The sequence below is a fragment of the Oratosquilla oratoria genome, chromosome 15, assembly GCF_046742065.1.
Source record: "Oratosquilla oratoria isolate Oo_2021 chromosome 15, ASM4674206v1, whole genome shotgun sequence".
NCBI classification, from domain to species: domain Eukaryota; kingdom Metazoa; phylum Arthropoda; class Malacostraca; order Stomatopoda; family Squillidae; genus Oratosquilla; species Oratosquilla oratoria.
The window spans coordinates 32,596,559-32,617,071 of NC_134791.1; the positions used below are offsets into that span (position 1 = coordinate 32,596,559).

Here is a 20,513-nt window from a genome sequence, read left to right on the forward strand (position 1 = left end):
GCGATACTTTGTATCATTAGAAACTTTGTTCTTGCATGGCTTTCCTAACAGAAGGAGAGCAATCCTGATGAGTTTTTATGATATGTGACATGGGTAAGAGGGGTAAGGAGGTTTCCTCCACCCCATAGAAATCCAGATTGTGTATGAAAATTTGCCGGTCGTCCCATATACTTTCGGTAAACTTTTGAATTAAACAATATCGGTGAATGGTAGATGAAAGTTAAAATGCAACTCATGTAGATAGCATTGGGTAACAAATTTTCACAAAAGTTTCGTTTCACTTAATCTTTTTAGTGTTCCTAATGCAAATTTTTGCGCTAGTTCCAAACATGTACTTCCTTTTCTTCTACTATCGACCGTTTTAGTTACATAGAAAGTTATACTAATATGAAGAAATATATGGGGGTAAGGAAAACACACAAATGTCGCTTCCACTTTTCCCTTTTTTAGGTTTATACAATAAATATTGAGGTTCTTGACCATGGCTACAAGAGGATGCAGGAATTCACCAGGTTCGTTCTTTTATATGTGTGGTTTCTATGTTGGACCTAGGGATGTATCACATAAAATTGTGAAGGGTGCGAAGTACTGGATTGTTTATAGACTATACTTTGGAATGAATATAGGTGGCCAAGAAAAACCATGTGGCCCCTCAAGTTATATGTGGAAGTTGTCGATCAAATTTAGATGCATGGCTGAGAGATGTAAGAAAAGCAATGCCATTTGCTGAGCCAAGAGTTTGGCGCGAGAGCCAAAAAAATCACATTAAAATACAGACAAGCCAAAGGAAGAAAATACCTTCCATATCCCAGCATTTTATCTTCTATTGCACCTGTGTCTCATAATAATATCTTACTGGTTCCACGGCCACCACAAAATGAAAGTAAATCTGATCAAATTGTGAACTCTATTCTTTGTAACAGAATTAATATTGAAATATTCCAGACATCTAGCTATATTTTCTCGTAATGCGATTACAAACAGAATCCATGTTTATGTTCCAGTTGACAAATGCATTTTCTCAGGTATATGATGGAGGCCTCATCAGGAGAGTGAGAAGGTTGTGACAATGAAGAAATGGCTGAATTTTTTTAGCCAAGACATTACTCGCCCACACTTTCCAAAACAACGTGAACTGGATGAGCTCATCAGGGACTTAGATGTCACTAAGCCAGGAGCTGAGCTTTTAGCATCTAGACTGAGTAAATGGAATCTGTTGGGGGGAGGACTGTACGAGTAGATCAACAGTATACAGGAAGCACCATGAAGAATTCGAGGTATACTTTGAAATAAGTGAGGATTTCTGCTTCTGCGAATATATTGATGACTTATTTACAGCTTTTGGAATTTTTCATCATACATACATACATATACCAAGGCTTTTTCCCCCTTACAAGGGAGGTAGCCAAAAAGGGAAAGGCATAAAAACACTCCCACCCATTTCATCCCTACATACACTCCACACCCCTCCCACCCTCCCTCTCATCTGAGCACCTCCTGGATGACGGGTCATCCCTGCACCCTGCCCACCGCCCTGGGTCAGAAGCAGTGTCGCAAGACACAGCACATCCACAGCAAGGCCGCTTCATTTAATCGGCGACCCCCCCTCTCCGTCCCCCCTTGCATATAAGGAGAGGACGGGGAGAAAATCCCTTCGGGCTGCGTCAAAATTTACTCACACATACTACCCCACCCCCCATCCCCCTGCCCATTCCTCCTCATGCAATCACAACATCATCCATATACAACCATTCTCCACTCACCTCTGTCTTCCGTCCTCTCCCTTCCTTCCTCAACAGACATTCCCCTCTTCCCCAAAGCCCCCTTCACCCCATCCATCCACCTCATCCTAGGACGTCCCCTCATGTTCACTCCCTCCACATCTGCCTTCCATACCTCTTTTACTAGTCTTTCTTCACTCATTCTTTCCATGTGTCCAAACCATCCTAATATTCTTTCATCAACCCTATCTCCCAAATCCTTTTTCACCCCTGTTCTCCTCCTCACCTCCTCATTTCTCACTCTATCCAGCCTAGTAACCCCCACCATACTTCTCAGACACCTCATCTCAAACACATTCAAACTCCTTCTCTCTTCTTCTCTTGTGTTCCACGTTTCTGCCCCATACAGTGCTGTTGGCACAATCACTCCTTCATAATCCTGAATAATGGCGACTGTTCTTAGTTCTACAAAAACCTCAAAGCTGTTTTACTACATAATGGGAATCAGTATCCATCCCTGCATTCTCGGCACATGAAGGAAGAATATGACAATGTAAAAAGGTTTCTCGAAAGGGTAAACTGATGAGTTTAAATGAGATGTTTGTCGTAATTTTAAAATGCTCGCCTTCTTGGATTACAGGGTGGGTACACCAAGTGTTCATGTTTTCTTTGCCTATGGGACAGTCGGGCTGATAATGAACACTGCCAGAAAATGGAGTGGCCCTCTCGAGATGACTTGCAGCCAGGAAAACTCAATGTTATTAGACAACATCCTGTAGAGCCTGCTAAAGTGTTGCTAACCCCATTTCGTTTAAATCTTGATTTGGTCAAACAGCTTGTGAAAGCATTAGATCATGGTGGATAAGCATCTCAAGAGATTCGTCTACTCTTCCCAAAGGTATCAGAGGCCAAAGTTAAGGGTGGTATATTTACTGATCCGCAAGAAAGGAGAATAGTGAAGTCAATGCAACTTGAAGATGCAATGAGTGATGTCGAAAGAGAGGTGTGGTGTGCATTTCGAGGTAGAATTAATGGATTCCTTGTTAATAATAAAGACCCAAACTACAACCAGTTCGTAGCAAAACTTTTGGAAAGTAATAAGGCCTTAGGATGTAGAATGTCATTAAATGTGCACCTTTTGCATTCACATTTGGATTTTCTCGTGAAAATTTGGGAGGAGTGAGTATAATGGGAGACTATATGTGGTCACTGGTGCGTAAAGATCAAGATCACAGTAGGAAATCACAATCATTAGTGAATTTCTAGCGGGCTCTTATAACCATATCAAATGTTTTTATGCTTACATTTTCTCATTTATTTACGAGTAAATATGACAAAATATCAGCTATGATTTATAGACAGTGTGAATATGCTAGGTATAGTGTACTATCGTAGTTTAGTTTAGTTTTTGTATATAAAACTTCAATTCCTAAAATCGGGAGAGAAAACAACCTGAGAAACACTAAAGACATTTTAAAGAAACAAAACTAATGTTACCCAGTCACCCAGTGTAATGTAAATGTATCTATGCGACCAATTTGAAGTGTGCATTGTGATTTACCATTACCCTATACCATATTTGTATATTTTTAATTTTGCCCCCCCCCCCCATAAAAAAATTCCTGCGGACGTCCCTGAAGCAGACGTTGTTCTTGGAATTATATTGTCATCGTCGGTGCTGAGAGTCAGTCGGCCGTGCTGGCGCGAGATTTTGCATCTTGCATTGTTGACATTTGTGCGGAGGGCTGTTGTTTCGTATAGAATACACATAAACTGTCCTATTTCCCCCGAACTGGACTAATACAGGGGTGAGCAACTTTTTTAAGTGTGGGTGCCAAAATCAGAAAAATATTTTATACAAAACTTTCACTCGTACCAACGTGGTGAAATTATAGGTCTACATCGAGTATGGGCCTCCTCCCTCCACCTCCTAGGGCCTCAATCAGCCGCTCAGTGTAGCATGCAGTTATCAATGATCATACAAAAGAAGTAGGATATCTATAAGTCATTTCTTATAAGGTGAGCTCTTTGGTTTCGCGTACTGGAAAAAGTCGCTGGCGAGGGACCATTCATAAGGCATTCATCTTAGCTGGACTTGTATTATGATTATTCTGTCGCCAATTGAGTTTATTCAGTCGTGGGGTGGAATTCCCTTTAGGACTCTTGAAGGAAAGACTATCCCGATTAACTCTGACTTAGTCAACTTGCAATGTCTATTCTGCCTCCAGGCTATTTTATTCAGCAGAGGAAACTCATTGAGAACTCTAAAAGGATTGACAACAACTATATATGTTTTTCATATAACACTGCAAATATATACAATATGCAGGGCAGTTGTGGCAACGTGTTGCAGCGCCCCCTGTACATTCAATATTACTGTCCAGTAAATTCCCATTTAACAAAATCAATACTGACAGCGCAGGCATAGTAATGTTGGAGCTGTGCGGAGAAGTCAACGTACTGTACTAGTATTACTGAACGGGTAGGGGACGATTTACGTACTGCATGAGGTGGACAGTATTTCGGCGCACACTTGCGGAGTCCGTGACAGTGAAGACAGGTTCATCTAAAGGTGGCGGCACACTAGGCTAGCATGCTACTTGCTTTTGCTACTACGTTCGAGTAGAAACGACTCCGGTTACAATATTCTAGACTTCCGTAAGAACATCTCAACAATGTGTCTAACATTCGTATAACGTTCTTTTAGTTTGTCATTCATCTCGCTATATGACGCAAAAGTAATTTAACAGCTAGAAAACTTAAAAACAAAAGATCGTAACCGAAGTCATTGCTACTCAAACCAAATAGCAAAAGCAAGTAGTATGCTAGCGAGAAATGCTTAGTGTGCCGCCACCTTAACTGTTAAGTAATAATGTTGTGCCGGTAACATGATAGCACCTTGGGTTGACTGATATTGTTGTCCACTAGTGATATCACAAGCCAATTTCATCATTGTGAAAGAGATGTGAATGGTTAATTTCAAAGACTAACGAACTTCAAGATCGATTATGGGAAATGTGTGGCTTTATTTTTTGTTTATTTATTAGTATATTTTGGTCTAATGACATGCATCCCATATTTCATGAATGGAGTTAATCTTTACCCATAGTTATATGTGGCTGCGTCACTAAGTTCTCTTTAATGATGCATGATAGAATTCGTAAATATCCAGTATTTGCAAAGAAAACGACTTTCAAAAACGTCCCGGAATAATTGAGTGATACAATTCGCAGCTACTTTCCGAATACATACCATTTCCAATGGAGAAAATAAGGTGTGCTAATGCCCTCAAGATGGCTGATGCAAGTCCAGTACACTTGTTTGTGAGTGCATATTCATTCTAATTATCGTCGAGCTCTTAGACATATTGAGGGGAAATCATCTTATAAGTCTTACGAATTACCTGGATTTACTAACTGGCTAGTGTCGTCTCCACAGTTCCTCATTGTGGCGATACCTGTATTTCCCGTTTCATTGGCGTGCAGATGGTTGGGGTTAACAGGGAAGTGCCGCAGTGGACACGGGCATCCAAATGGGAGGGACAATCAGATCATTTGAGGAAAAGAATGTACTTGGTTGATTTATATCTAAATAAAATGAAGTGTTTATTTTGTGTTTCATCTGTGTTTGCATATTCAAAATTTTTTCCTTTCTCAGTACTAGGTCATACACTTGCACTTGAATCTTTAGGGCATCACCAGACCTCAGCACGCCATTACTTAGGTCCCTCCAGTTACTCAGGCTAACTCAGGCTCTTAGCGTTATTTTGCGTACCATGGATGATCATGAATTATGCGTGTTGTATGATATTAAGTTCACATGTTAATTCATGGAGTGACACGGCGATTTCTCTCCTTGTGGCCACAAATATAAAATCCAAATTGGCAATTTTTAGTTAAAAAAAATCTTGCTTGTTTGTTTCGGATTTTGTGTTTTATCTGCCGTCATGAAATTCCCGCCGTTTGAGAAGCACTGTCCTGAAGAAAAGAATGGAAGTTTTTATTTGATGATGTCCTTCTGGGGCTGCTAAGGTCGCCAGGACTTCTGCATTTTAGTCTCACGACATTTAACTGCACGTGTGTTTGTTTTATTTCCATTATCCAATTAAATTTTTATTTGTTCATTTGCCTTTTTATTTTCCCTCTTTCGCCTTTTATTCCTTTCTGTACTCATCTCTTTATTTATTTGATTTTTTCATTTGTTTATTATCACCTATTTTATTTCTACAGGATTGAGGTAGCATCTATGATCTATGGGAGCAGTAATCTTGAAGTATCCAAGATGTTACAAGTAGGGGCACTATGACAAATATCCATTTCGAGAAAAACGCAATTGAAAATTGGCTCCGATTATTAATATTCAGCAATTTATAATACACAAAACATTAATGTAAGCCTCCTTCACATAACGAGGAAATATGTTAAGTAGTTTTCTTAATTTTGATGATTACAAGATAAAAATGGCGTCCCGAATGCACTTTTTATTTATTTATTTATTTTTTAAGGCTGGCCCCTCTAGCTCTTGGCCCTCTTAATATAGACTTCATAAAACTCATAAGAAGTGCAAATCAAAATATACCAAATATTAATCTAAGCCTCCTTTACATAACGAAAAAAATGAAGTACTTTTCTTAATTTTGATGGTTACAAAATGTATAACAAACAGTGGCTCCCGAATGCATTTTTTATTTATTTATTTAGTTTCTTTATCTTTTAAGACTGGTCCTTCTAGCCTTTGGCCCTCTTAATATAGACTTCATAAAATTCATAAGAAGTGCACAGATAATAACGAAAATGTCAATGCTGGGAATAACGCTGAAAAACAGGGAGAGGACAAAATTGAGCAAGAGGGCTAGCGTGAAAGAGTAGGCGAAAGAGGAGAGGAAATGGGGTTTGTGGGGGGGGGGCATAATGTAGGATGGGAAATGGCGTAGACTTGTCACGGACTGAACGCCGCAAGACGGGAAGTGTGAAAGACAGACGGGTGGAGAGACGAGATAGAGAGGTTTGCAAGAGTGACGTGGCAGGAGCTAGTAGTCATGCGCCTCATGGTATTGTCTGAGAAAGGCAGTTGTTCAATATGTATTTGAATAACCCTGTGTGTATATACATACATACACAAATTCAATATAATACTGGCAGAATTGCAGGGTAAAATTTTGTCATGAAATTAACATAATACCGCATATGAATTATTGACAGTCAAAGCCAGTGGCCGAATGATCGAACATTTCAAATCATCTCCCCACTACACCCCTATACTATGCAGTTTGATATACAGGTGGTAGGAAATAATATCCACTTTAGAATTAGAATACTGTAGTCGAATATATCTTAGATTATTTCTGCTGGAGGTGTTACATTAACGTAATAGAAATAGAAACTAAACTCAGGACAGTGAATAGAAGTAGACAATGAAATGAAAAAACCTTCTCAAATGAATATATCTTGTGCTTTGGGGTGGACGTAAAATAAACACCAGGACTGGAAATACTGTTATTCGTCTCAAAAGAGGCGCCAAGTTTAGTTTCATTCTTATCAGTTTACATTTACCGGTCGTCAAAGTGCATTCGACTGGGTCTGAACAGAACTGTCAGATTATGAGGAACCTACGGTTATTTCATAAACTAAGTTAATTAATAACAAAATTGTTCTAATAATACTGAATTGTTAGTTTATCCATTAAGATTAAATTTTAATTAGTGGAATTGACAAAAAATACACGATGAAATCGACGGAAACGCACATTTGTTGTTGGCACAAGTGTCACAAGTGTGTATAGTATCTGAAATCAAATGGCACATATGTTGTGCTCACAAGTTCGGCTTGTTTCCTGTTAATAGCAAGCATGCCAACTAATACTTCAGTGTCAGTTGCTTTTCTGGTGGTGGTATTATGGTTTTGTGGACGAAGTTGTAGTATGCAAATACCTGAAACAAAGAGAAAGCTGTTAGTAATATCCTTCGATGGCTTGGGTAAAAATTACACGAAGACACATGTTATGAGAAATCTGGGAACAATGTATAGTAAAGGGAGTTATCCTACTAATATGAGGTATGTTCTCGTGTGTATTCATATATGTACCCCACAAGTGTATAGTATGATAATAATGTATGAACTGTCATGATAATATACAAGTTTGTCCATTACTGTTTTATTAATGTCAGTTTTCTATTTTACATGTAACCACCTCGACGAACGGGCTCAAACAAAGCCCGTGGGAGTGACATTTCACTCAAAAAAAAAAAAAAAAAAAACCGATATAAATTTTGAGTCAAGTTTTCCAGTGTAGTCTGAGCAGATAACATAAACATTGCTAGGTTTTATACAATTTATCAGGTATTATTTAAAGCTGGTGGCATAATCATAATCATAATGATAATCATTAAATATTAATGTAGTTGTATGTGTGAATTCGGTATTTTTTTAGTTGTATACACCCATGCAATATAGCAATAGAAAATTAAATATTAATTTTGTAAATTATAATACATGAACATAATATGTAATTTTCTTGGAAATAACAAAGAACATTGCTACAAGCAAATCTAATTATGAACGAAGCTGCTAGGATACGGTCGAGACGCCATGTTGTCATCTGTCCAGTCCAGTCACTGTCGGTTAGATGATGGCTTTTATGTTGTGGACCAGGTGTTCTCCAACTCCATGTGATGTTAATAAGTTCTGTTACAAAGAAGATAAGGCTTCCTTGGACTTTATGAGAGAACACGGGGTTCAGCCGTTGTCTGTTAATTGCCCGAGGTACAATAATGATCATGCCGTCAGCGTCTGTGATGAAGACGATGATCCGGATGATCTTTAGAATTGGAGGTACCGAATATAGGTTATGTACTAAATGTCACAATGTGGGTTAGGTTACGTAGGCTAAGTTAGGTTAGAATAGATGAATTTATCATCCTTTCATTTCTTCGACCTTGGCATCTATCAGAATAAACATGGCATGTCATTCAACTGCCATGACTTTGTTCTATAGTAAATCAGTTTTAGCAACTTTTTTGTTATTGATTTCTGCCAAGAAAATAGCATATTATGTTGATGCTTTATTATTTACTAAATTAATAATGAATTTTCTATTGCTATATTGCATAGGTGTGCACTTCTAAAAATTTACCATGTATTCTGGACTCTGATTCTCAGCAGTGACAACTGCCCTGGTAAAACTCCAGAATCACGCAAACACAGATATTTAACATGAAATTTTTGTTGATCAATAGCACCTAACCTAATGGAAAAAAGTCCTTTCAAGTGCAAAACAGAAAGAAGTGAAAAATCGTATGGAATAGAACCTCTGCCCCAACAGTTTATGTGCAAAGGTGATGGCTTTGGATGCAGCTATGTGCCGCCTAGCATAGGTTCATCACCTTCTTCTTGTAAGAATGATAACTTCTTGTTGCTTACAACATAGCTCGTCTTATGAAATTGCTTTTAACACAAAATTGTAGTAGGCCTAAGCTGATAATTGATGATAACCCTGAAGCACTTGACATGATAGGCAGTGGATAACAGTGAGCAAACTGATTAAATTCCTCTGTTTAACTAACCTAATCCACAGTATTTATTGTTTGCACAAAATTAACTATATAGTAAAAGTATTTAAGGCAGATTTTTAGAAGTGCACACTTATGCAATATAGCATTAGAAAATTAAATATTGATTTTGTAAATCATAATACAGCAACATAATATATGTTTTTCCTGGCGGAAATCAATAACAAAGATATTGCTGAAAGCGATACACTAATGAATATAGCTGCAGCGGTTGCTTGAGATGCCATCTTTGTTTTGATAGCTGTAGAGGTCAAAGAAATTAAAATAAGATAAATTCATCTATTCTAACCTAACCTAATCTAACCTACCTAACCTAACCTTTACTTAGTAATGCAGTACCTGTAATTCTAGAGGTAGTCAGGGTTGTCGTCATTGTCTTTGACCTCCAAATCTGTCAAAACAAAGATGGCATCTCAAGGAGTTGTCGTGGGTCAGTTCATTTGTGTATCACTCTTAGCAACTTTTCTGTTATTGATTTCTGCCAAGGAAAACATATGTTCATGTATTATGATTTATAAGATTATTATTTAATTTTCTAATGCTATATCGCTTAAGAAAATATCATATATAGTAACATATTGCTTTATGCATCATAGTTTTGTTATCAAAGAAAGTTATTACTCTTAATCTTGTCTTTGCTGATGATGCTGTGCATCTAATGGAATTGTTGAAAGTTCTGGCCACAGACCTTTAGTCACTAGATAGAAAGATGAGACCACTGGGACCTTCGGTCTCATAGACCAGGACTAAAGTCCAGGAAAATGGGAGCTTAATGAAAGACATGCCTCAGCCTGTCCATGGTTGTACTTAGTACATTAATCTCTTGAAAAACTACACATATGGTAGTGTAGTAATGTCAGGAGGTCTTTCAAAGGATTTTTCTTGTCCATTGTACTACAGACTTTCTTAAGTAGAGTACATGGTGTTATCAATATGATGTAGGAAGACAGAGTACAGTATATGACGTTGTCAGTATTTATTAAGGAAGATTAAAATCCCAGTCACTTCTGCTCCCTGTTTTGTCGTATGGCTGTCAAACATGGAGATTGACTACTGACTTGGAGAGGTATCTTGATGTCTTTAGTACCAAGTACCGTTGTAGAGTTGCGGTACTGTATATCACTGGGAAGACTTTGTATCAAACCAGCAATTGCTCCATGGAACTAATCAAGGCCTGTTTCAAGCATAATTTGCGAATGTCATCCTTTGGCTGTGTGGGCATGTGGTATGATTCCTGGATGTTGATCCCACTCATCGATTGATCGATCGCAAGAGACAGGTCTTGGTGCAGGAGATGAGGATAATGTCCATAGAACTTGTGGTCAGGGAAAGTTGACCAATCCTGTTGAGAGGTGTTTGGAATGAGAAGGGTGTCATGCTTGGAAAAACAATAGAGATTGTTATTGGAGTGTGAATGAGGTATTGTAATCCCTAGTCAATCATTTAACCATTCTGTTGCCCCCAAGTCACTTGCAGGAGATTTATGGCTCCCAAGTAACCAGCAGTGGCCACTGGGCAGGTCCATAGGTCACATGAAGAAGAAATATTGTGCTGTTGTCTGGGGATAGTTAATGTGTGGCAGTGTAGGATTAGGTGTTCAGTGGCTGCTAGGCCCTGCTGTGGATGTGCTGTGTCTTACTGCATTGCCTCACACCCATTTAGTTGGGGGACAGGGATGACCATCCAATAGGAGTTAGATGAGAGGACAATAAAGGGTATGGGACGAGTATAAAGTGGGTGAATGCTTTGACTTGCCCCTCCCCCTCTTTAAAGACAAAGGATCGTTTGGTATATGTATATATTCATGTATAAAAGGTTCTTATATTTCATTTACCCACTTTGTTTTACTGACTCAGACTGTTGGTTCTCCAAATAGTATTGAAGAAGTTAAGGAATTGTACTTGATATTATGCAAGTTATTAATGAAAGTTTTTTTAATTGACCCATGTCCTCGAAACCAGTAATCAGTAGAATAAACTGAATCTTTCATATCCTCATAGAAATATCAGTTTGCTTGTTTGGAGTGATGGATTTTTTTCTTTGTATTCTTTTAGACCCATCCATTAAAGATGCTTGTTTTTCATGCTGAGATATAAATGTTTTTATCCCCATCATTATTGCTACAGATTCATATGAATATGGGAACATTAAAGTTGATTATAATTTGTAAGTGTAATGAGAAATAGACATTTGGGAATTGATGCTAAGAGGAGATTGTATGAAGTTGTGCTGACAACACTGTATGGAGTTTGAATTTGTTTGAGATGAAATGCCTGAGAAGTATGGTAGGGGTTACTAGGTTGGATAGAGTGAGAAACAAGGAGATGAGGAGGAGAGCGGGGGTGGAAAGGGTGTTGGGAAATAGGGTTGATTAAAGATTATTGAGATGGTTTGGGCACATGGAAAGAATGATTGAAGAAAGATTAGTAAAAGAGGTGTGGAAGGAGTGAACATGAGGAGCGACTAAGGATGAGATGGATGGATGGGGTAAAAGGGGCATTGGGAAAGAGGGGAATGTCTGTTGAGGAAGGAGGGGAGAAGACAGAATATAGGGGTGAGTGGAGAATGGTTGTATATGGATGATGCCGTGATGCATGAAAGGGAGTGGGTTGGGGATGGAGGGTGAGGGAGTAAGTGTGAATGATATTTTGAAACAGCCTGAAGGGATTTCTTCCCGTCTTGTCTTTTTCTGCATGAAGGGGACGGAGAGGAGGTTGCCAATTAAATGAAGTGGCCTTGATGTGGATGTGCTGTGTCTTGCTACACTGCTTTTGACCCAGGACAGTGGGTGAGGTACAGGGATGACCCATCATCCAGGAGGAGCCAAGATAAGAGGGAGGGAGGGGGTGAATGGGAATGGAGTATATTGGGATGAAATGGGTGGGAGTAGATTTTATGCATTTGTTTTTTGGATACCTCCCTTGTAAGGGGGAAAAGTCGGTGGTATATGTATGTATAATTTGTAATCATGATTACCTAATTTTAATATTGCTGTGCATTACAGTTTGAGAGACTAGAGCAGTGATAAGGTTATTCATTTTGCAGAAATGTTTTTGTAACAAAAACATTCCCAAATCACTTTACAATGGCAACAGGAGTATATGAAGAGACGCATGGTGTTGTTGGAAATCTTATCTATGATCCGGTAATGAAAAAAATGCTGAAAATTAGTGACAAAGGTTACTTCACTCAAAACCCAAACATTGTGCCCATTTGGGTAAGTAGATCGGCATGTGACTTGTAATGGGTATAGTTTTCATTCTGTTCTTGCTAGAGTAGTCTTTCATGGTCATCTTATTTATTTATTTGGTTAGTTAATTACTTTTTTACTTCTTTGAAACATGCAGACCGACAAAAATATAAACACTTCTTGGAAGACAAAATATGCCATCTTATATTTCCAACTTCCACAGAATAGACTATACAATTCCTTCTTTGAAATATTTATGGGTTGTGGCCAGATACTTTGGAACCACAGGCTTGCTAGAAGAGAGAAACTAGGCAGTAGATTGATTGATTGATTTATTAAAGGCCATGTAGTTTTTCATTATTGCTTTCAGTATATATATGTACTTTTCTTGTCCTTTTTCACTTTTTGATGTATGCTGCCATTATTTCCTTGCAGACATTGAATGAGATGTTTGGTGGCTGCTCAGCTTGCTCTATGTGGCCTGGCTGTGGGGAGGAATATCACAATAGAAATATTACGTTCTATGTTAAGTACAATGAATCCATAACTCTGAAAGAACAAATTGAATCTGCCATTCTCTGGTTCACCCACAATAAAACACCTGCTAACTTGGTCATGTTGTATTTTGACCAGCCTGATGTGGTTGGGCATGCTTATGGACCAGATTCTAAAGAAGTTACAGCTGCACTCAAGAAAGTAAGTACACATATACGCGAGGTTTTCCATTGTATTATTTAGTTTAATTTTAATCCAATATTTTACTTATAAGTGGTCATGATGCTGTAATATAAATAGACTTTATTATTCATGACATTTTGTACTAAAGGATAGGGTTCCTGAATAGATTTTACAGAATGGGTTGAACAGATATTTGTGTGGAAAGTGTATTAAGTGACAAGAATGATTATCTCAGAACTCCTGCTTGGTACTCGTTAGTATTTTTTCAGGTGATACCTAGCCCTTAAGAATTTTTTCCGATATACTTCCACCTTCCTCGCTATAGTATTTCATCTATTGGTATCAAAATATCTTATCAAAATGATTTGACATTTTGTGACTGAATCAGAGTACTTGAGCATTATGAACTAGGGAGGGTGATAACTAATTCCTTTGATTGCCAACATTAATCCTCTTACAAGGTGAGCTGTCATGGTGTGGCTGATGACCTGACAGTTCTAAGGGGGACAAGAAATGGGTATTGGTGATTCATATCTTACCCCTCCAAACATTGCTTGGTGGAGCCAAATTCTTTTGTCCAGTGGGAGGTCAACAAGTTCCTCCAGGGTCCAATGTGGAGGCCAGCAGTCTGATCTTTCCCAGGCCAAGAACAGAGAATATGGAAAATCGGGCAGGAAGGTTGCTCTGGGTAATTAGGCCTGCATGTAGGGGAGATGGCCTCTCATGCACGTACACAGAGATAGGATGTGGAGAAGGCCAGACCCTAATGGTTATGCTGTAACAAATACATGTGACTTACAATGCATGAATCTAGGAAAATAGAAAGATGGAGTCAGTGCAAGTTCAAGACCATTACAAGTTGAATTAAAATTGAAATGCATGTATTTTCATGCAAGCACATGAATAAGAATTAGATATTAATATAGTCATTAATAATTTTGCCGTGATATATGTCCACAGTTGATTGAAAGTTCTTGCAGGAATTTAACACCAAGCTGCCATGTAGTCATTTATCAGAGTGTTTGTTAAAGTGTATTTATTTCCGTAAATCATTTACAAAGATGATAAAAAATTGGATGGAAAAATTCTGGTGCAAACCGAATGGTAATAGTACTTCAGAATGCTCATGGCAGAAGTACATGTGTAGATGCATGTATGTTCTCTGTCCTTTAACTGTTGTGTTGTTTTATAACACTAACACATTACCTTCAACTTTTTATTCTGGGCTTAGTGCCATAGTCAGTTCATTTATTATTTGTTGTGCAAGGTTAGTGAGCAGTGTACTGGTGAATGGATCCATTTTGAAGTTTTGTTGGCTGGATAAAGATGACATGTGGTTCCTTTCAAGGGCCATTATCTCCATTAGTGTGAACGAGTGGAGAGGAGTGGGATAGGTCCATATGATACTTAAAACTCTGATGGTTTATTTCAGTTTTCAAACTTTTTTCAACTAAGGGTTCCTTTTATGACAGAAAATAAACTAAGGACCCCTTCACATAGCTGGTTGTCACAAAAGAGGATACATAAATGCAAAATAACCATCCTTCCATCCTTATACTGAGGACTCCTTCCCCCTTACTAGGGAGGTAGCTAAGTCAAAAGGCATATACCCACTCTCACTTATTTCATTCCCATTCACCCCCCTTTCCTCCCTCTCATCTCAGCTCCTCATGGATGATGGGTCATCCCTGTATTCCGCCCACTCCCATGGGTCAGAAGCAATGCAGCAATACACAACACATCCACAGTGACCCCCCTCTCTGTCCCCTTATGCAGAAAAAGAGAAGATGGGAAGAAACCCCTTTGTCCTGCATCCAAATATCATTCACACATAACCACTCCCTAACTACACCATCCCTCACTCCCTCTCTTCCTTGCATCATAGTATTGTCTCTACACAGTCAATCTACATTCACCCTAATCTTTTGCCTTCTCCCTTCCTTCCTCAATAGACATTCCCACTTTCTCAGCACCCCTTTCGCCCCATCCATCCATCTCATCCTTGGTCATCCCCTCAAGTTCATTCCATCCACCTCTGCCTGCCACACCTCCTTTACTAATTTTTCTTCACTCATTCTCTCCATGTGTCCAAACCATCCCAATACTCTTTCATCAGCCCTGTCTGCCATCTCCTTTTCCACCCAAGCTCTCCTCCTCACCTCCTCGCTCCTCACTCTATCCAACCTTGTAACCCCTGCCATACTTTTCAGACATTTCATCTTAAACACATTTAACCTCTTCAGTATGAGTCAAATACCCAGAATATTTATAACCACAAAAAACGTGATCAAGCCAATTCACAGATTATGGGGGTCACTCAGCTACAAAGTTTTACAAGATAAATATAATCAGGATACCAACACTGGCAACCTTGTATATACACTTGTGCCTCATGATGCCCACGTAGCCGTCATCATATTCTAGACATTAAACGTTTCCTCTCTGTGTCTCTTAAATTCCAAGTCTCTGCCCCAGACAGTACTGTTGGCACAATCATCTCTTCATAAAATCACCTCTTTGCATCCATTCCCAAATGCCCATTTCTCATTACACTTTTTAATACCCCAAGGCATTTACTGGCTTTTCTTAATATACAATTTACCTCCACCTCCATGCCTCCCTCTCCTGCCACCCGTTTCCTGCAAAATAACAACAATAAAGATATAATCACAGAAATAATCAGTAAACAAAGAAAGCAGAAATAACTATCTTTTTTACCCGATGATTCACGATACACTTCTGATAGCTGTTGGATGTACACTGCTGGTGGTTGATATTCCACCAGTGTTGCCGGATAGCTCTCACAGACCCCACTTTGAGAACCCATGGTCTATTTGTCTCTAGGAGAGAAATTGTATGTTCTCTTCTTCAGGTTACTAGTACTTTTTTGCATCCAGGAGTAGTTGTAGTTTGCTATGAGTGTCAGTATGGCCTTTGGACCTAGATGTCTCATATGCTAGGTAGACACTCCGTCTGGATCCTCTTTGTTTTGAGTTTTTAAGATTCTATTGAGCTGTTTTTGTGTCCCTGATGATGAAAAAAGGGGTGGTTTCTGATTGGTTTTATTTTTAGTGTGCATTTTGTTATGCTGTTTTATCAAATCTAGTAGGTTTGTAGGTCATTTTGGAGATGTTTGTTTAGGATGCTGCACTGTTGCTTTGGTGACTCTTTTTACAACCATATGTAATTATTTCTAGTTTGTTTCTATTCTTAGCTCTAATGGTCCCTACAAAACTGCTGCTAAAAACACCTAAACATACTTAGACAAACAAGAACACTGGGTAAAACAAAACAAAATTGGAACCTTCCCACAGAAATCAGCAGTGACATTGCTTACCCCAAACAATCATGAATCAAAGAAACATTCAACAGTACCCCATCTTCCAGCTGGCATTCACATGGTACACAGTCTTTTTTTCCTTTAGGGCTAAAATATTTCAGGGAGTTGGTGTCAGGTCCCTTGGTAAATCTACCTATTCTATATTTCAAGGGCGTTTTCCACCTTACCAGGGAGGTAGCCATTTCAGCCCCGCCCATTCCACTCTCATCCACCACCCTTTCTTCCCAGCTTCCCAGCTCCTCTTAGCTCCTCATGGATGACTGGTCATCCCTGTATCCTGTCAACTGCCTTGGGTCAGAAGTAGTGCAGCAAGACTGCACATCCACAGCAAGGCTGCTTCACTTAACCACTTCCATACGGTGACGCCTACGTAGGCGTCATGAGGAGCAAGTGGGCATCTTGATTATATTTATTGTAGTCGTACCTACGTAACCTCCATTCTCTCTAAACTGGCTAATCATATTTTCTATGGTTATCAAAGTTCACGGGTGAATGAGAACGAACGATTGAGCACTGACTTTATTTTTTATAATGCGATTATTATGACGCAACATCGCACGTTGGGCAGCTAATGCTGCCAGACGTGCGATGTGCCCTGGAGTGAAGAGGTTAATCGGCGACCCTCTGTCCATCTCCTCATGCAGAAAAATAGAAAATGGGGAGAAATCCCTTAAAGCTGGATCATAGTATCATCTATGTACAGCCATTCTCCACTCACCCCTATCTCCTGCCTTCTCCCTTCCTTGCTCAACAGACATACCCCTCTTGCTCAGTGCCCTTTCATCCCATCCATCCATCTCATCCTCAGTTGTCCCCTCATGTTCACGCCATCCACCTCTACTTTCCACACCTCTTTTACTGATATTTCTTCCCTCATTCTTTCCGTGTGTCCAAACCATCCCAATAATTTATCATTAACCTTATCTGCCATCTCCCATCTCCTTTTCCATTTCTGCTCTCCTCCTCACCTTGTTTTTCATTCAGTCCAACCTGTAATCGCTCCCATACATCTCAGACATTTCATCTCAAACAAATTTAAACTTCTCTTTGTAGCCATTCCCAAATGCTTATTTCTCATTACACTTTTTAATCCCCCAAGGCACTTGCTTTTCTCAGTCTACAATTTACTTCCACTGCCATTCCTCCCTTTCCTGCCACATGCGAGTCCAAGTACCTAAAGCCACTTCCTGCAGGTTCTGATCTAGATTTACTTCCTGTAAGGTTAAAATATTTCAGGGAGTCAGTGTCAGGTTCCTTGGAAGGTAGCAAGTCAAATCTAATTGGAGTATCATCTCCTCTAACTCAAGACTTGTCTTGCACATTGGGTAACTGTGTTTTTCATTTCTATATTTAACAGCATATTTCTCCAGGAATCTTCATTACCACACATTTCATATACATTCCAATTTACATCTTTACAATGGAAGTACCCTACAAAGACTATATTGTTATTTTGTTCAATAGTATTTTTAGGAGGAAAGATGTGTCTGACAACATTTCCAGGTAATCATCTCCATTTCAAGACCTTGTCTTGCTGGAAATGTATTGTGTCATGATGCCTCTTCTATCTGGTCCTCTGGTTCTAATTTTCAGGTGAATTGTTTTGGTCTTGCCTTCACTCGTATTTGTTTCCACTGTTATGCCTATCCTCAACAACAGTCACCATCCTCTTGTCTCAAAAATTTGTCTATGATAAAAATAGAAAGTCATTCCTCATATATAGCATATTGGTTTTCCCTGTTAAGAAAATATTGCTGTTTTGTTTAGAAAGATTGAAGGTTGCATTTATATATTAACCTGTATGCTTGTATAATTTGGGAAGATTATTTAACAATTGCATTTAACATCTGTGCTTGTGTACCTTAACACTTTAACCAATGAATTTTGGAAAATATATTTTTTTCCATTTTTCTCTGATTATATTCAGATGAATGTAGTTTAATTTAGTGGTAAAATGTGGTTTTAGTGTTCATTTCTGTTAGTTTGCATGAAGTTGCTGTCTTACAAGTTTTAGAACTCATTATGGAAATTGTAATGATAACATATGTTTCACTTCTAAGTATTTTTATACATTATTATTGTATTGGAAATCTAGTTTGAACTGAAAGATTTGTTGTTTATGTAATTCTTTCAATCTGGAATCTGTTTTTCATCTGATTTGAATTGTCTGGTGTTAGTCAAAACAAAATTTGTTGACAGGTTCAACCCTTTCACTTGAAGGATCTTTTCATTTGGTTAAAATCACCTGGTATTAGGACAAAACTTGGAAAGTATATTGTCTCGTAACAGGGGTGCCCACAAAAGTTGGATACACATGATACAAAGGGGTTCAGCATTCAAGGGTAAGGGTGGGGAGTGAAACCAATGTAAATACATATCCTTGTAGTGAAAGTTTTTTATTAATTGATTGTTACCTCGAGTTTTGTTGACTAGAAACCTACAGCCCCACAGCAAACAGCAGTGGGCCTTGGGCTATTCCAGTCTCCCTGGAAAGAAATCTTGGAATGATGTCTTCACTGTAATAGTGTATTTACTTTATTGCATTTACCTAATTTTAGCATACAGGAGATGCTCACTGGGTGAATGAATTAAAGTGTTGCTACTTGAACAAGAAGTCAGTAGTGGAAATGTAAGCTATGTGATGACAAGGAAGTTTGTAGTAAGACCATACTACTTAAAATTCCTTGACTTTAAGTCCTTCATAGGGGACTAGTCCTCTCTGAAAGGTAGAGGTAATAATGATAATAATAATAATAATAAGTTTATTTGGCATTGAATTAATATACATGAAGTGCAGATAATGTAAAGAAGACATAGTTCGAAATAACAATTACAATTGCCGAGGACAACACAATAAAGCATGAAAGCTCATTTCCATTGTGGTCCTCACTGTGACAAATAAACATAAGGAAGGAAGCTATGCTCTTGGAGTCCTGTCTCTTATTCTTGAATTATCATAACTTGTTTTAAATCCATGTATGGTTCCAGCTTATGCTCTATCATCTGGGCTGTTACAGTAGTTTATATTTTTGTATGGAAAACTAAAATTCATCTCATCCTTCAATCACTTATTCTCCAGTTATCATTCTATCTGTATACCAAGGGCCTCTTCCACTATGGGAGGTAACCAATCAAGGTATGTGCCCACTCCCATCCATTATTTCCAGTTCCAGCTTGTACTATATTAATTTCCAGACTATTTCAGGAATTTATGCAATTGTCTGGAAAATTATATATATTTTTTCAGTGTGGGACTCTAGTGGGGTGTTTGCTGTAGTTTATTATGTTTAGGTTGGAGAGTGGGTCTAACATTTTGTTTTCTCCTTGCTCATCTCTGTGTGTGTGTAGAGATATTGTGTGTTGTGGTTTGTTAGTGTCTTGAAAGGTTAGAGAGGGATGTGTAGCCCTGGGTGGCTGTTTTGGAGGATGTATGGACATTTGTGATTTTTCTTTTTCTTTAAGAAAATATATGTAGTTTTATTACTGTAGAGTGACATTTCAATACATACATATGTATGTACATACACTATACACCAAAAGTCCTTTTTCCCCTCTAAGTGGGGTGGCAAAGTCAAAGCATACAGATTAATCCTGTTCTCTTATCAATAACTACACATGTATGTAAGCAACATAGTTACAATGGTTGTACTTGAAAATGCTAAAGATGTTTACTATATTGGGGGCACACAGGTCGAACCACGTGCTTGTAGTGCATCAACTGTGGGTGCCCCTGCTGGGGTAGGGACTTAATGAAATATTTTAATTCTATTTGTATGAGTTGTGCCCTTCAGTTGAATAGAATCACCTGACATTTTCAAGAAGAAAACTTGTAAACTGCATCAACACAGTGGGTGGTCTGAAATAGCCTGAACTTCTTTGGCACAAGGTCCTCCTCTCAGGTGAAAGAAATTGTATGGCATTAGTTTCAAAGTTCCCCTTTAGCTGAATGAAACTGTCATGTGTTAGCAATCTCTTCATCTCACCTGTCTAAAGAATGTTTTGAACTTGTCTTCCTGG

General features: G+C 38.5%; 1 protein-coding gene across 4 annotated transcripts in view; it reads left to right on the plus strand.

The window, feature by feature from the left end:
* LOC143033400 (bis(5'-adenosyl)-triphosphatase enpp4-like) overlaps nucleotides 1-20,513 on the plus strand; it is a 128,393-nt gene that overhangs the window by 62,455 nt on the left and 45,425 nt on the right. Inside the window, exons 1-3 of one of the 4 annotated variants that reach the window (XM_076198778.1) lie at nucleotides 7,301-7,774; nucleotides 12,334-12,505; nucleotides 12,914-13,174. In XM_076198778.1, the coding sequence (XP_076054893.1) occupies nucleotides 7,569-7,774; nucleotides 12,334-12,505; nucleotides 12,914-13,174 (639 nt within the window). In that variant the 5' untranslated portion in view covers nucleotides 7,301-7,568. Of the gene's footprint in view, nucleotides 1-7,300; nucleotides 7,775-8,977; nucleotides 9,112-12,333; nucleotides 12,506-12,913; nucleotides 13,175-20,513 lie in introns of those variants that run through there. The other 3 variants (XM_076198779.1, XM_076198780.1, XM_076198782.1) reach the window with 3 other exon arrangements.